Source organism: Bombina bombina, chromosome 2 (assembly GCF_027579735.1).
Source record: "Bombina bombina isolate aBomBom1 chromosome 2, aBomBom1.pri, whole genome shotgun sequence".
In the NCBI taxonomy this organism is placed as follows: domain Eukaryota; kingdom Metazoa; phylum Chordata; class Amphibia; order Anura; family Bombinatoridae; genus Bombina; species Bombina bombina.
The window spans coordinates 1,012,677,868-1,012,695,058 of record NC_069500.1 but is presented as its reverse complement, the minus strand read 5'-3'; the positions used below and the strand labels follow the sequence as shown (position 1 = coordinate 1,012,695,058).

Genomic DNA, 17,191 nt, shown 5'->3' with positions numbered 1-17,191 from the left:
GAGCCACTGAGTTTGTAGGCTATTTAAATGCCAGTGATAATGGACTCAATTTCACTTTTGAATGGCACAGAAATTACGTGAATTTTTTGGATATCACCTTAAGTGGTGCCGAGACAGACAACAAAATTTATTCTACACTCTACAGAAAGCCAATCTCTGGCAATACTGTCCTCCATAACAAAAGTGCCCATCCTTCACATGTGTTTAAAGGAATTGCCAAAAGTCAATTCCTTAGGGCACGCAGGATCTGTAGCAGAGATCAGGATTTTCAAATAGAAAGTTTGAATATCAAAAACAGATTAAAATTACGAGGCTATCCACCCAGAATGCTTAGCCATCTAGCCAAAAAAACTCTGGATGAAGGTAGACCTCCTCTACAAAAACCTGTTCAGAAGATGATAGGGATCTATCCTTCATCACAAAATATTCTTCTGATTACACATCGGTATGTGACATTGTAAATAAATATTTCCCAATTTTATTGGGAGATACATGTTTAAAAGAAACAGTCTATAAAGGATTCAGATGTGTATACTCCAGAAATCTCACTTTGGGTAATATCCTCGCCCCCAGTCAGTTACCAAACACAAAGAAAAATGCCGGATCATGGTTACTTGTAAATGGCACATATAAATGTGGTAACCATAGATGTAAGGCATGTGACTTTGTGACTGAGGGCCGGGAATTTTACTCTTGTCAGTCACGGGAATCATTCCCCACAAAAGGCTGTGTGAAATGTTCAACAAACTATGTCATATACCTTATAGAGTGCACAGATCATTCAAAGCAGTATGTTAGCATGACTAGTCGGGATGTTAGAACCCGCATACGTGAGCATCTAGGCTATATTAAGTATGACAAACCATGCTCAGCATTATCAAGACATTTTCTTGAAGTCCACCAAAAGGATGTGAAATCATTTAAATGGCGAGCAATAGAGGCAGTGACACTACCCATGGGGGTGGTGATAGAGATCAACTTCTAGCCAGGTAAGAGGTATATTGGATTATGAAATTACAAACCCAAATTCCTTTTGGATTTAATTCGGAATATGACATAATAAATCACTGGAAATAAATTGAGACAGATATACATGCACTTCATACATAGCTAACAGGTATAGATATATAGCACTTAAATGTACTTGACTGGATAATATATATATACTTAGAAGGGTCTCTATTGCTAACCTTGTAGAGGATATCAATGCTGTTATTATATTGGTTGTAAACCATGCTTTGACGTTAATTCTGATATAATTATTGATATCATTTTACATGCCCTTTTTCCTTTTACACATAATATTGTTCTTAAAGTGCTGAAGGTTGTACTGTGTTCATATATATTCATTTGTTGTTTATATCCATATACATTGGAATTCGGATTTTGGACTTGGTTGTAACTGATTCTAATTGCATTAAATAAAATCTATTTTACATCCTGCAATATTTGACAGCTTTGGGATATATCTTTAAGGAGATTTGAGCCCTTCTTAGTAATAGCTAATTGACCATGTCAGGGTTTATTTATATCATTTAAAGTGTGTTAAATGTTTAAGATATCTAAATGTATTTTTTGTATTTTTTATATTTTTTTACATTTGTTACATTTTTTCACATATTTTTCTGATGTCTATATACGACTTTGTTGCTTGAGGAATTGCATGTTAACCTATCTAGACTCACAGTGTCTGTGTATTTAAAACCATTTCCTTGCATGTATATGTTATTCTCTCCATTTGTAACTTGTGTGGTAAAGAGTTAATGTAATTGGAGGTGTGTTTACACCAGCCAATGAACTTTTAGAACATGCTTTTAAACCTTGAGTATTATTATTATTATCGGTTATTTGTAGAGCGCCAACAGATTCCGCAGCGCTATAGTACCTACAGGTTTATGATTACGGCACCTGCCGAAACGCTTAAAACCTGTATGTCCTTTTCTTACATGTGTTTTACTATGGATTGCCTACAATAAAGTATATTTTTTATTATATTGATTCCACGGATATGAACTTTTTTCATTTTTTTACATAATTTAACCTGTCTGTAAATGATTGCAATAAGTCAGTATCACTTGTGCGTAAATGTTTGCACGCCACTTGTTATCTGGCCCTATATTAGTTATTTAAATATTGAAAAAATAAGGGTAAAGTTGATGTTTATAAAGCAGTGGGCGCCACCATATTGTAACTAAGGTTACACTGAGGCCATTTAGGAATGGTTGTAAATAACTTAATAGAGTGTGCAACCAATGAGTGTGTGGAATAGAGCTGTGTCTGCACTTCCATGTTAAACATGAATTGGAAAACCCACAATATTCCGAATCAAATTACAGGAAAGGTGAACAAAATAAATAATAAAAGTGTATTGCAAAGTTGGTTTACTACCTGTAATTAAAGAATTTTAATTAATATCTTGTGGTCTTTAATGTCCCTTTAAGTGAGCGTAGGAAGTTAACACCATCAGGATGGAGGCAACCATCCAAATTTGGAACGTAAACAAAAGTGGAGACAGGAAGTCACATCATTGTCACTGCAATCACGTGAGGACGTTCTATTCCATCCTAAAGCCATCGCTTTTAGTATGGCATAGAACGTCCTAACGGTGTCTAGGGGTTAATTAACCTGATCTTGTATATTGTCTAGGGATCAACTAGCCTTTATTATAGGTGACCTGAGTATATGAAATAACTTTATTCTTGTATTAATATTTGTGGTGAATATTTTTTATATCTTGGAATTGAGCAGATTGATAGGTCTGTAGCTGTTAAAATAGCTGTAGTAATTACAGTATGATTAATAAGTTATCATTTTCTATTGTGTCCTTAAAGACTTTTATTAGAACATACAATTAATCAAAGGTTAAATTGACCAGTGCACCTTACATTCACATTAAACCTGGCAAGTAATTTTGTATGTCTAGTTACAAAAGATCAATATCCATTATAAGCTATCTGTTATTTGTAACAACATCAATTTAATCTTTCCTGCTCTTGCATTTTGATGCTTAATTGCCCGTGCACCTATAGGAATTGACCCATTTTGAGATTCACCAACAATGCATTTGCTAAAAACAAAACAAACATAAGAGCATACTAGGCTTTTTAAAATTGACTACCCCTTAGCTGGAAAATTCCATAAAATTCACAGAAACAAATAATAAACAAGAGCCTGATTGAATGAGATTAAAGCTTGTCGATTTTCATTACCTTAATTAAAGTGAAGGTAAATCCTAGCGTTTTACAAACACTAGGATTTACTATTGAAACAAATAAAGGGGACTGTCATTCATGAAGTATAAGATACTTCATGCAGAATGCTCCCATGGGCGCCAAGCCGGATTTACCGCACGGCTATTGGCTAAGAGGTGAAAATGTCACCTCTTAGCCAAAAATGTTTTTTAGCCGTGGGCTGCTGTACAAGTTAAAAACGGTGATCGATTGAATCAAATAAAGGAGCTTTCTACATGAAATATCTTATACTTCATGAATGAACCCTTTATTCATTTCAATAGTAAATCCTAGCGCTTTGTTCTTTTGTTTTTGTTACTTTCAGATATATGAATCACATGAGAACCACAATTAAAAGATAAACTTTCATAACTTAATAATATAGTATACAATACAGGTTCCTGAAGAAGAAAATAATTAGAAAAAGAAAGAGGAAATAAGAGAGAGAGTAGAAAGAAGAAGGGGTGGAGATGAGAGGAAAATTCCACTTTGTGAGAAAGGGTGGGGGGAGGATGTGGTTAGCTGCTTTCTGCAACCCTGAGTGAAAATTTCAGTGTATGTAGATTCTATAGTATATTACTTACTATGAGATCTTGAAATGTATCACAACAGTTATTGCTAACTAATCCCCAGTATTATGAAGGTTGGTTAAAGCATATATAGACCACTGTTAATAGACTTAACTGGTTAAAGCTCCTTCTATAGTGGGAATTCGATTAATTTTACACTGACTGCGATAGTAATTCAATATACTCAGTGGATAGCAAATAGCAGTTACAAGCACATCCTGATAAACAACTAAAAGTGAGGGACTGTGCCCACTGTGAAAATGGTGACCCTAACGTGCGTTTCACTTAAACGCTTCCTCTGAAGCTTTATTGGCTGCACCGTATATTGAAATGTTCCATTTGCCCTGTGTGATTAATTTTATTCATGTTCAAAAACTGATTACAGAAAACAATAAAACAAAAAAGTCACAAGTGAAAAGATGAAGGGAGTATAAATTAGATGGCTGCTGGCTGTCTTAACTATGACTTCTTCATTATCTTCTGGGGGCCCAAGTCAGAAACAGGAATGCAGCGTCTTTTTTTTGCACCTTGGTCTTGCTTTGCTTGTCTTCAGCAAAGAACCTATGAAATATATATATATATATATAGTGAAATCAGCAAACTTTCAACACAAATGACAGATTGTAAAGTACATTATTTCAGGTGCCTTTAGACTTAGCTGCTTGATGTTAAATTAATAAAACTCTGGGATTGTGACAGATATCTTTTGAGTACTATATTTACAAAAAATGCAAAAATGTTGCACCACAAAAGGAAAGATAGCCTTACTCTGACATTAGGATAAAAAAGTATTTACATTATCAATCATTTAAAATGAAATAACTTTATTAAAGAAAATAGGTTCAAGAACCGGTCACAACAGCGTACATTCGCACACACACACACACAAGTTAAAAATAGCTTTGAACCAGGATAATGCTATAAATTGTATGAACTATGAAATAATTACCACTGAGTAGTTAAATGAACCCATTTGTGATCGTAGTTTAGCTAATATCAAGTGTCACAACAGTTATTGCTAACTAATACCCAGTATTATGAAGGTTGATTAGAGCATATATAGACCACTGTTAATCGGCTAAACTGGTTAAAGCTCCTTCTATAGCAGGAACTTGATTACTTTTACACTGACTGCGATAATAATTCAATATACTCAGTGGATAGCAAATAGCAGTTACAAGCACATCCTGATAAGCAACTAAAAGTGAGGGACTGTGCCAACTGTGAAAAAGGTGACCCTAACGTGCGTTTTACTTAAACGCTTCCTCTGAAGCTTTATTGGCTGCACCGTTTATTGAAATGTTCAATTTGCCCTGTGTGATTAATTTTATTCATGTTCAAAAACTGATTACAGAAAACAATAAAACAAAAAAGTCACAAGTGAAAAGATGAAGGGAGTATAAATTAGATGGCTGCTGGCTGTCTTAACTATGACTTCTTCATTACCTTCTGGGGGCCCAAGTCAGAAACAGGAATGCAGCGTCTTTTTTTTGCACCTTGGTCTTGCTTTGCTTGTCTTCAGCAAAGAACCTATGATATATATATATATATATATATATATATAGTGAAGTCAGCAAACTTTCAACACAAATGACAGATTGTAAAGTACATTATTTCAGGTGCCTTTAGACTTAGCTGCTTGATGTTAAATTAATAAAACTCTGGGATTGTGACAGATATCTTTTGAGTACTATATTTACAAAAAATGCAAAAATGTTGCACTACAAAAGGAAAGATAGCCTTACTCTGACATTAGGATAAAAAAGTATTTACATTATCAATCATTTAAAATGAAATAACTTTATTAAAGAAAATAGGTTCAAGAACCGGTCACGACAGCGTACATTTGCACACACACACACACAAGTTAAAAATAGCTTTGAACCAGGATAATGCTATAAATTGTATGAACTATGAAATAATTACCACTGAGTAGTTAAATTAACCCATTTGTGATCGTAGTTTAGCTAATATCAAGTGTCACAACAGTTATTGCTAACTAATACCCAGTATTATGAAGGTTGATTAGAGCATATATAGACCACTGTTAATAGGCTAAACTGGTTAAAGTTCCTTCTATAGCAGGAACTTGATTACTTTTACACTGACTGCGATAGTAATTCGATATACTCAGTGGAGAGCAAATAGCAGTTACAAGCACATCCTCATAAGCAACTAAAAACGAGGGACTGTGCCAACTGTGAAAAAGGTGCCACTATCGCACGTTTTACTTTTACGCTTTCTCTGAAGCTTTATTGGCTGCACCGTATATTGTTTTTTGTTTTTGGAGGCTAAATGTGACGGTAGCAAGACCAAGGTGCAAATCCCTATATACCATAATAAAGCATAGAAAATATAATAAGAATCACAGGCAAACAAAGTTGTCCAAATTTCCAATAAAGTGTAAAATTAATTTGTTTGGTGAATAGACTTATGTGTATCTTTAGCACCTATAATAGAAGTTTATTCAATGAATTAATCACCCTTTCTGTGACTCAGTGCTTTCTCAAATTACTCCTTAAACTACTACTGTTCAACTTGAGATCATGACCTTGATTTCTTGTGTTGCTCTATGTTGTTACTTTCAGCTTCAGATTTATTTAATGTCCTTAATATTTAACATCTCTTTCCCTTCTTTCCTCTTAATCTTTATTTGTAAATTTTATATTTTATACCATGTACCATTTTAGTAGTTTACCTTTAAACAGATTTCTGTAGATATGGCCTACAGAACGGTATACAATACTTAGTATAAGGTTCAAAGGGATTCTATTTGTAAAAATGTTTCTAGTAAAAGTTATTACTGTTTTTAAGCGGAATATGCATATAGCCTGTGAGGGCTGTGCACCAGTACTCAAACATTAGACCTTTTCAGAAAGTCAGCAATGGCTTGTATGATGCAAACTGAGGAGACGAATTATCAAAGTGCGAGCGGACATGATCCGCTGTAGGCATTTATCATTGCACAAGCATTTTCACAAGAAATCCTTGTGCAATGCCGCCCCTTGCAGATTTGCGGCCAATCGGTCGCTAGAAGGGGGTGTCAATCAACCCGATCAGCGGTGGGGGACGAGTTAAGGAGCAGCGGTCTTAAGACCGCTGCTTCTTACCTCCTGTTTCCCGGCAAGCCAGATGCATTGGAGCCGATTGACAGCTTGATAAATCGGTCTTCACAGACACAAGACATAACACCAGCTGTTCTTTGAATACTAACAGCATATATGCGTATGTCACAGAAAAAACAGTAAAATCTTTTGCTAGAAGAATTTTTCCTAATCAAAGTATATTGCAAAAATGCTTCTATATAAAATTGAAATGCACTAATGCCCTTTCAATTTTGACCTTCCAATTCCTTTAACTAGTAATCTTTAAAGTGACATAAGAACCTTACTTTCTAAAAAAGATGGCAACTATGTGTACCTTTGTACTGGAGTATCATTCATAGAACAGTGTTTCAATAATGGCCTTAGTTGTGGTCTATTTTTCTTCCTTGCAGACTCTGCATTTATACCTGCCCGCCTGGTTGGTGGCAGCTCCACTTTTGAAGGTCGGATAGAAATCTATCATTCTGGCCAGTGGGGAACAGTTTGTGATGACCAGTGGGACGATGCAGATGCTGAAGTAGTATGCAGGCAGCTGGGACTTGGGTAAGCGCTTAATTATGTTATTTATTGCAGAACTGATAGCAGTTCATCAACTTAGAAATTCTGCATCTACAAAGCTACATGAAAACAAATTGTATGTATGTCTGGTATATAAAGTTTGATTGGTAATATTGCACAAGAGGTTTTATGTGACAGTATAACATTGCCATTTGATTTATTCAGTGACGTGACTGGCTTTTAGGGTTTCCACCTTTCCTTGAAAAAATAAATAAGTCATACTATTTCTCATAAATTTGCATAAATAATTACACAACATATCTCAGACACTAAATCTGCTAGGACTGGTTTTAAATCATTATTTACTTAAATTTAGATTCAAGTATAATTATAAGTTCCATGCTTATTTCTAAGGTGTGCTAAGCGTCCACTCATGTAGTGGCCTTCAGAACCATATACTATGGTACTGAATCAAAAAAACATTTATAAGGACATACACTGATATCCAAGAAGGTCTGGCTTCATAAGCAGTGTTTCAATTCATCCCAAAGGTGTTCAGTGGGTCTGATGTCAGGGCTCAGTGAAGGCCACTTGAGTTCCCCCACACCAAGCTCATCAAACCATGTCTACATGGACCTGATTTTTAAAATCCGCCAATAGCATTTGCTTGTTTCCTATTGGCTGATTTTTTAAAATCAAACAGCCAATAGAATTTGCATTTTCCCTATTGGCTGTTCTTCTTTTGGCTTATTTGAAATTGAATATGAAATCAGCAAATAAAACTGCCAGGACACCCCTATAAAACGGGTAAACTGGCATTCAAAGCTCATTGTGCTGCGGGAAAAGTATGAAGACACATCGAGAAGAAGAAGAGGAGAACCACCACTGAGGACCGCCCCAGAACAGGACTGCTGCCAAGGAAAGGTTTGCCACTGAGGACCTGCTTCTGGGAAAAGGGCCGCTGCCATGCAGATGAATTCAAGAGTAGTAAGTAAAACTTGAGGTTTTAGAGTTAGTTTTTGGGGGGCTTTTAGTTTTAGTATAGGGGTATTTTTGGTTTTGGTTTAGGATAGCTGTTTTTAGGGATGCATTTTTAGGGGGTACTTTCATTTTTGGATGGTTTGTTTTTATAGGTTTTTTTGTTTTTATAGGTTTTTATTTTGTTAGCGGTACGGTGGTGTTAGTATAGGGCTTTTTTATTTTTTAGGTGCTTTTTTTACTGTTAGTGTTTTTTTAACTTAGTGGGTCTTAGGTTAGGGGTCTTGGAGGGTTAGTTGTTAGAGGGTTAATAGAGTAGGAGGTCTATTGCAATGGATGTTGTGGTGGTTTAGAGGTTTATAGTGTGTGGTTCTTTAATGCAACAGGGGTTGTGCCAGTTTAGGGATAAAGAAGTGTAGGAGGTTTATTGTGATGGGATTTGTGGTGTTTTAGGGGTTAATAGTGTAGGGGTTTTATTGCAGTGTAGGTTTTGGCAGTTTTTGGGTTAAGTAATGTAGGGGTTATTGTGATGGAGGTTGTGGTAGTTTATGGACTATTAGTGGGGGGAGTTGTGATGGGGAGTGTGATGGTTTAGGTGTTAAGTAGTGTAGAAGGTTTTTTGTGATGGTTTTGTGGTGGTTTAGAGATTAAGTAGTGTATGGTTTTCTTGTGATGGGGTTGTGGTGGTTTAGGGGTTAAGTAGCGTAGATTTAGGGTTTGTGTAGTGTGTTTTTGCGATGGTGTTTGAGACGGTTTACTGTAGCGGGTTTTTGCGATGGGGTTTGTGGCTGTTTAAGGGGTTAATCGAGTAGGGGTTTATTGTGATTTGGTTGTGACAGTTTAGGGGTTAAATAGTGTATTGGTTAAATAGTGTAGGTAGTTTTTTTTTTTAGGCATTTCATTTGTTTTAATTAATTTCATTAACTTTGAAAGTTGAACAATCCAAAAGGTTCAAAATATCAGTTCGGACAATATTCATCTAATATTTATACTTATGCTTTCATGGGAAGCATATTTTCTGTTTTGTAACTCCTTTGGGTTAAGGAGGACGGTAAAAAGATACACATTAACCCTCCCTGCCCCTGTCCTTGTAAGCAAGCCACATCCTTGAACTACCTATCCACACCCAGACACCCTTGCTCTGCTCTCTGGATACCTGAAGCTCATCCTCCACCCATCCTTGCCCATAGGTCACCTGTGATCCTGCCCACATGAGTGTTTGTGCCATAGTAGAGTGTCTAAGTCTCAGCATAATTTAAAAAAACATTTTTAGCAGAAAAGTTGTTAAATTTGTTTATTTTTAAGTTAACGGGAAGTGCAACATGACCTTAAAGGCATAGTAAAGTATCAAGGATTACTTTATATATGTTAGATAATTATTAAATACTGCATATACACACATGCTTTTAACACATAATTATTTTTAATTATTTAATTAAACGTTCGTACTCTTGGTGCATTCCTCCCTGCTATCTGGGTTATATACACATTGATTTCAATGCGGGATTGTATTTAATAATAACATAACATTATATATAAAGCAGTCTTTGATACTTTACAATCACTTTAAAGGGACAGTATAGAACAATTTTCATTGAACTCTATGTAATAGACACTATTATAAAGAATTTCATGCACAGACACTGATATAAAATCCAGTATAAAACTTTTTAAAAACTTACTTAGAAACTCCCAATTTTGCACTGTTGATTAGGTTAGGCTGGGACACCCACTGAATGGGACTGAGAGCAGAGTCTGAAAATCAGCACAATGTTATTTAAAAATAAACTATACATTTTTACAAAAACACCCCCAGATGGGCTATATAAATGGATCATCTACAAAACATTTATGCAAAGAAAAATCTAGTGTACAATGTCCCTTTAAGGCCTGATTGCTCACTGATTAATAAGCAGATCTCTCACTGATTTATTGATAGTCTGTGGCATGCCTCACAAATATGAACAAAATGCTCAGTTCAGGAACAACCATTTAAAAAAAGCAAAAGCCGTAATATGTTTTACATTTGAAATGTCCTATTTTAGATGCCACAAGTAAAAAATTTAAAAAAGGGTCCCTTTAAGAATTTTTACCAGTTACTTTATAAATTGCATACTTCCCTATACAGCCACTTTTATAACAGTCAATGTCACAAATGCCTGGTAACTACAATGGGCTAAGTGCTACTGTCTTTCTGAAGCAGACTTTGCACATAAGTGTTTATGGCAGGCAATAAAACTCAGACAAAGCAAGTCTAATTATTTTTCATTTGAAACATGTTGGTTGTAGAGATTTTTCAAACTGACTGTTGTACTTTAACGATATCTAACAAAGATCCAGAGTGGCTGTTTATCTATTTATTTTACTGTTATAGCTGTTTCTGAAGGAACTTCATCTCTTTGAAGTTTAAAGTGTCATGTTTTTGGCATAAAATTGTACTTTGGCCTAGATAAAGGAACATTATCTCCCAAACTCAAAACAGGTTAGATTGAATAGGTAATGGATTTAAGGTGATTTGCTGTTACCGGAGCATGTCTTCAAAAGAGACACACTTTTAATGCACCCTGAATGTGATTTTGGGTGTAGGTTTGTCTGTATTCACATCCATTTGGTGATGACAACTTTTTTTTCCTCTGTTAAAGGTATTATTCAACTGTTTAAGAAAACAGAATGCAAAGTAGGCAGACAGTTATGTTAGTCTATCAAAAAAACATTTTATTTTTTTAAATGATGCGGTAATGCAATGATAACATGCTCTAAGTCATTAGAATATTTTACTATTATACCAAATGATTCTTGGTCAACTGGCTAAACATATAGTTATGCTCTTGCACCAGACGTGCTGTAGTGCTGATTCTGCCTAGAGTACAGTGATTGGTGACTACATGCATGTGCCCTGCTAGTTGGCTCATTGCCTGTGACTTCAAGAATGGCAGTACATTGCATTTCCTAATAAATGTTTAAATATGTGGTTTCACATGGAACACCTGTGTAATTATAACATTCTAAGAACATAGACTAAAATAGTAGAGATTAAATTATTATTATTCTTTATTTATAAAGCGCCAACAGATTCCGCAGCGCTGTTCATAGGTAACAAAGATAAAAGGACAGTACAATATAAGACACCAGATAAAATTTAACAAACAAATACAGGAGGAATTGGGAGCCCTGTCCCAGTGGGAACTTACAATCTAAATGGGTAGGAGGGTGAGAAACAGGAGGTGGGGGACTGCAAAGGTGGGAATGATGTTAGTGTGAAGTTAGATGAGGGCAACTATTAGGCAAGTGGAATTCATTAGTTACTGATTTGGTTATAGGCTTCCCTGAACAAGAAGGTCTTTAGGGAGCGTTTAAAGGAGGAGAGGTTGGGGGAAAGTCTGTCAGCGCGAGGAAGTGCGTTCCAGAGGGTTGTGCCGCACGAGAGAAGTCTTGTAGTCTAGCATGAGAGGAGGTGATGGTAGAAGAGGCAAGGAGTAGATCGTTGTTGGATCTTAGGGGACGGGCTGGAGTATATTTGTTGATGAGTGAGGACAGGTATGGGGGGCTGCATTGGTAAGGGCTTTGTAGGTCAGAGTGAGAATTTTGAATTTAATTCTGCTGTGAATGGGGAGCCAGTGAAGGGACTCACAGAGGGGTGCAGCAGATACAGAGCGTCGGGAGATGTGGATTAGCCTAGCAGAGGCATTTAGGATGGATTGAAGGGGGGAGAGGCGGGAGAGAGGAAGGCCAGTTAGTAGGTTGTTACAGTAGTCAAGACGGGAAATTACTAGGGAATGGATTAGCTGTTTAGTAGTTTCAGCACTCAGAAAAGGACGAATTTTGGAGATATTGCATAGGTGGTTGCGACAGGATGAAGAGAGCGATTGGATGTGGGGTATGAAGGACAGATTGGAGTCGAGTGTAACTCTAAGGCAGCGGACTTGGGGTGATGGGGAGATAGTGGTGTCACCAACAGTGATAGTAAAGTTAGAAACTGGAGTAGAATTAGTTGGGGGGATTAGAAGAAGCTCAGTCTTGGACATGTTGATTTTTAGGTGGTGAGAGGCCATCCAGGAAGAAATGCCAGATAAGCAGTCGCTGATGTGGGAAAGGACAGAAGGAGAGAGTGCAGGGGTGGATAGGTAGATCTGAGTATCATCAGCATAGAGGTGATAGTTGAAGCCATAGCTACTAATAAGTTTACCCAGTGAGGAAGTATAAATAGAGAAGAGTAGAGGGCCTAGAACAGAGCCTTGAGGTACTCCAACAGACAGAGGCAATGGAGAGGATGAGTCACCAGCAAATGAGACAGAAAAGGACCTATTAGAGAGATAAGAGTGGATCCAGGAGAGGGCAATGTCACAGAGCCCAAGGGAGCTGAGAGTCCGTAGGAGGAGGGGATGGTCAACAGTGTCAAAGGCAGCAGACAGGTCAAGTAAGATAAGTATAGAATAGTGGCCATTGTTTTTAACAGAAAGAAGATCGTTAGTAACCTTGGTGAGGGCAGTCTCAGTTGAGTGTTGGGGACGGAAGCCAGATTGCAGGGGGTCAAGCAATGAGTTGGAGGATAGGAAGTGTGTTAGGTGATCGAAAACAAGTTTTTCCAGGACTTTAGAAGCTAGCGGAAGTAGTGATATGGGGTGGTAGTTTGCAGGAGAATTGGGGTTGAGGGAGGGTTTTTTGAGGATGGGGGTGACCTTTGCATGTTAGATGTGAAGGGATAGGGTCAAAGGGGCATGTAGTGAGGTGTGAGGAAGATATTAGGGAACTCACTTCATTCTCAGTGGTTGCGGGGGAGGTACTGAGAGTGTTGGAGGGGTGACCGGGGGCGGAGATTAGAAGTCAGTTAAATGAGAAGTCATTTGTTTCCCTACGATGCAGGTGATAACCACGAGAAATATTGAACATTTACCCCACTGGACATCATGACTATTTCTACGTAGGTGGATGAGATGTGCTTTAACTTGGTTTTTACTACACTAATTGAGTTTGGACAGGAGTATATACATGCATTAACTGTCAAATGAAAAAAGCAAAAACTGTGAAATCAAGATCTTGGGAAATTTTAAAATGTATCTAATATTTTTATATTTAGATATTTTAATTTTCCTAATTTAAAATGCTATGAGTAGACAATGCATGTTCTGTGGTTAGGTTACTACAACAACAAAAGTACATAGGGGCGCCACATAGCCTAGTATAGTCTTTACTTACAGCATAATGGCGATAAGAAAGAAATGCACTCACTATTTTAGTTGCACGGAGGGTGCATAAAAGGCAGGCTATATCCTCAGTCATCCAGTAGGCTGAAACTCTGGTATCTGCATCAGTGGGACAGCATACAGTCCGCAGTAATCAAGTGTCAATATAGTGTCAGAGAAAGTAGCAGCTAAGTAAAAACGTGTTTCCTAGCTCAAGGCTGTTTCACAGCCATGAGCTGAGAAATGTGTCACTGTGCATATGATGCAGTTTTTATTGTTTTTAATAAACAAAGTTTTTACTTCATTGTTACTTTCTCTGACACTATATTGACACTTGGTTACTGGGACCGTGCGGACTGTATGCTGTTCCACTGATGCGGATACCGGAGTTAAGACTATACTAGGCCATGTGTGCCCCTGTGTACTTGAGTGCTGCCTGTGCCGGTGTTCTGTCAGAAAAAGCTACCCTAGCACTGAGCATGCGGTATTTGACATCAAACAATGCCTCTGTGACTTATTGCTTATTCGCATGCGCAGTCACAGAGGTAGCTTATTCTGACGGATCTTTTCATTTGTTATACGATGATTGTGCATGCAAACTTCGGGAGTCAGCCAAAGTCACAGAGGTAGCTTACTCTGATGGATATTCTTATTTCTTATACGAGGACTGCGCATGTGACTTCTGGAGGCAGGTCAAAATGAAGGCTCCACATATTTAACCCCTACAAGTTTACATTACCAAAGTTAAGAGTGGCAAAAAAATGTAAAGAGAATTTCACTTGAATATCAGTCATAAGCTAACTGTGTGACTGCGGCTGCCTCCAGAAGTTTGCATGTGCAGTCACTTGGGGGTATGCAATTGCGGGTAAGCAAACAGTCACAGAGGCATAACTTGAGGAATTTCTACAGTGTCAGAAAAAATGACCCTATAACTCTGCATACGCTGTTTGAGGTCACAGCATTACAAACGTATTAAGTTACAGATTTGGGGGTAGATTTACCAAAGGTCGAGCGGACATGATTCGCTGTAGCATACGCTGTCAGCATTTACCATTGCACAAGCATTTCTGGTGAAATGCTTGTGCAATGCCGCCACCCCTGCTCACTCACGGCCAATCGGCCACTAGCAGGGGCCATTAATCCTCCCGATCGTACCAGATCTGGATGATTTCAGTCCAGTGGTGGAGATGATAAGGAGCAGCGGTCTTATGACCGCTGCTTCTTAATTTCCTTTTCTGGTGGACCAGAAACGATGTGGCTTCAATGCAGCATCCGCTGCTTCATAAATCAACCCCTTGAAATGCTGTGACATCAAAAATCGCATGTGCAGTGCTAGGTAGCTTTTTCTGACAGGTAGCTTATTCTGACAGGGTCTTTCTTATACATTATACTCTCATGATTCGCAAGGAATTCCTTTTTGCCACCTGATATATTTGGGACATTATATTTATTTTGTGACTTGCCTTTGCACTTTACGTCTTTGTTTTTGTGTGTACAAATACATATATTTGAGGGTGCTCCCTATATTCTTTTTTTCGTTCTGTGGTTACTGGTTTTTTTTTTGTATATTAACCTTGAACATTTGCTTTGGACATTTTGGTATGGGACTTAAACACTTGTATGTTAAATAGGACATAACTTCTTGGACATTGTATGGGGCAATCCATTAGATTGTTGAATCTATTTTTAACTGTATTTTTAACTGTCAGTTTATGTTAATAAAATGTTTGTTTAATACATTTTAATATCACATCCTATATATATATATATTTTGTTTTTAATCTTTTACCTTTTAAGTACTTTTTCACATGGTTTTATATATATTCTTTGTGTAACACAATATTATATATTAACCTTTATGTATACACATTCCTAGTCATGGACACCATCTTTAGCAACCCAACCCTCATCTGAGGGTAGTGTAGCGCTGTATCTTGGCATTTCTTTTTACTCTTAACTTTTGGAGTCTGGTTGGGAGACTCCGCCTATATCAGATATAGCTTGTATGGTATTATTGTGGCGCTGATAGATATACATTCATTTGAACTACTGGCTAAAAGGATCACAAAAATATCTAAAAATGGCATTTTAAAATGCACTGCAGTTCCTGTCTTAAAGGGCCATAATACCCAAATGTTTAAACACTTGAAAGTGATGCAGCATAGGTGTAAAAAGCTGACTAGAAAATATCTCCTGAACATCTCTATGTAAAAAAGAAAGATAATTTACCTCAAAAGTTCCTCAGTAGCCACCTCCCATTGTAAAGGATTTCTAAGCAGCATTTTAGTGTGTCTGTCCTGGGACAGCTGAAAGTATGAGCCTCGTGAACTCTCATATTATTTCACCAATCAGGTAAAGGAAGCTTACTATGAAATCTCATGAGAGTTAAGTCAAATCTCATGAGATCACAGTAAGAGGTCATGACCTCAGCACTGCTGATGCTGATTGGCTGCTGTTCATTTCTTCATTTTTTTTTATTTTTACCTGCAGCTGGGAGCAGGTGAAGTATAACTTTTTACACAGAACTTACTCTGCTGAGCTGAGGAGATTGTGAGGTAAAATATCTTCCTTTTTTATATTGAGATGCTCAGGTGATATTTTCCTGTCAGCTTTTTACAGTTATACTGCATCAGTTTCAAGTGATTTAGCATATGAGTATTATGTCCCTTTAAATAAATCAATATTTTTGTCAGGTTACTTTCCAACCAGTAAGCATTAATAGGAAATATACAATTAATACTACAGGCAAAAATATTTTCTTTATGTTTAAATACAGCTCTTTCATATGAATGATAGGAAGGACTAGCTAAATCACTTACAACATATATTATTTAAGTGTTGTTTAAAACACATGCAAAGTTAAAAAGGAGGTTAACCTTTGAGAAATGGCGTTTGATTTAGTAATAAAATATATTTTGAAAAGTTCAGAAAAAACAAATAGAAGTGTTAACACATTTGCTTGTTTGTAAACAAGAATCGTAATGCAGATCAGTGTTTTAACATTTACATTTTTTTAATTTTAAGATTTTAATAATTTTCAACATTTAATTTGTAACACCTTTAATAACATTTCTTCAGGCCCAAAAAATACTTTTGACCTGTGTAAAGACTGCTCTTTCATGCATGATAAAATATTTTAAGTACACTGTCTCTTTAATTCATCCAACTGTGAATCATTTGAATATATCTGAGTTATTCAAATTCGAATGCAGACAATGTAACATTCTAATGCTGATTCTCAAAGAAACAAAAACTAACATTTTAAGTGCATTTCTATTTCAGTTGTTTTACTGGAGAGGAATGTTGGAATATGGTACTGAATATGACATTTGACAGCAAATTTGACTTTATGTCATACTTGACATTTGTTTCAAGAAATTCTTCATAGACCTTCATGGAGACGTTTAAAGAAATATTCGTATTTGGTAAAAAAGACATTCGCACATCTCTAGTCTGGTTTCTGATGCCTGTCACAATTACATGACATTTTTTCATGATTTGCCACTAGTCTTGATCTTTTATCAGCTAAGGTCATAAACTCTTTCTTAAGATGACAGGTTTGATGTGAGCCCTAGGGTTATTATATTTTCCTTTTTAAATTAAGATCCTTAAAAATTTACCTGTAACAT

The 17,191-nt window shown here is 36.6% G+C and overlaps 1 protein-coding gene across 3 annotated transcripts in view; it reads left to right on the top strand.

Moving 5' to 3' along the window:
- Window positions 1–17,191, top strand: part of PRSS12 (serine protease 12) — a 504,723-nt gene that overhangs the window by 167,342 nt on the left and 320,190 nt on the right. For all 3 annotated transcript variants that reach the window (XM_053703591.1, XM_053703592.1, XM_053703590.1), the window contains one exon: window positions 7,296–7,446. In XM_053703591.1, coding sequence (XP_053559566.1) covers window positions 7,296–7,446 — 151 coding nt within the window. The remainder of the gene's footprint in view (window positions 1–7,295; window positions 7,447–17,191) is intronic.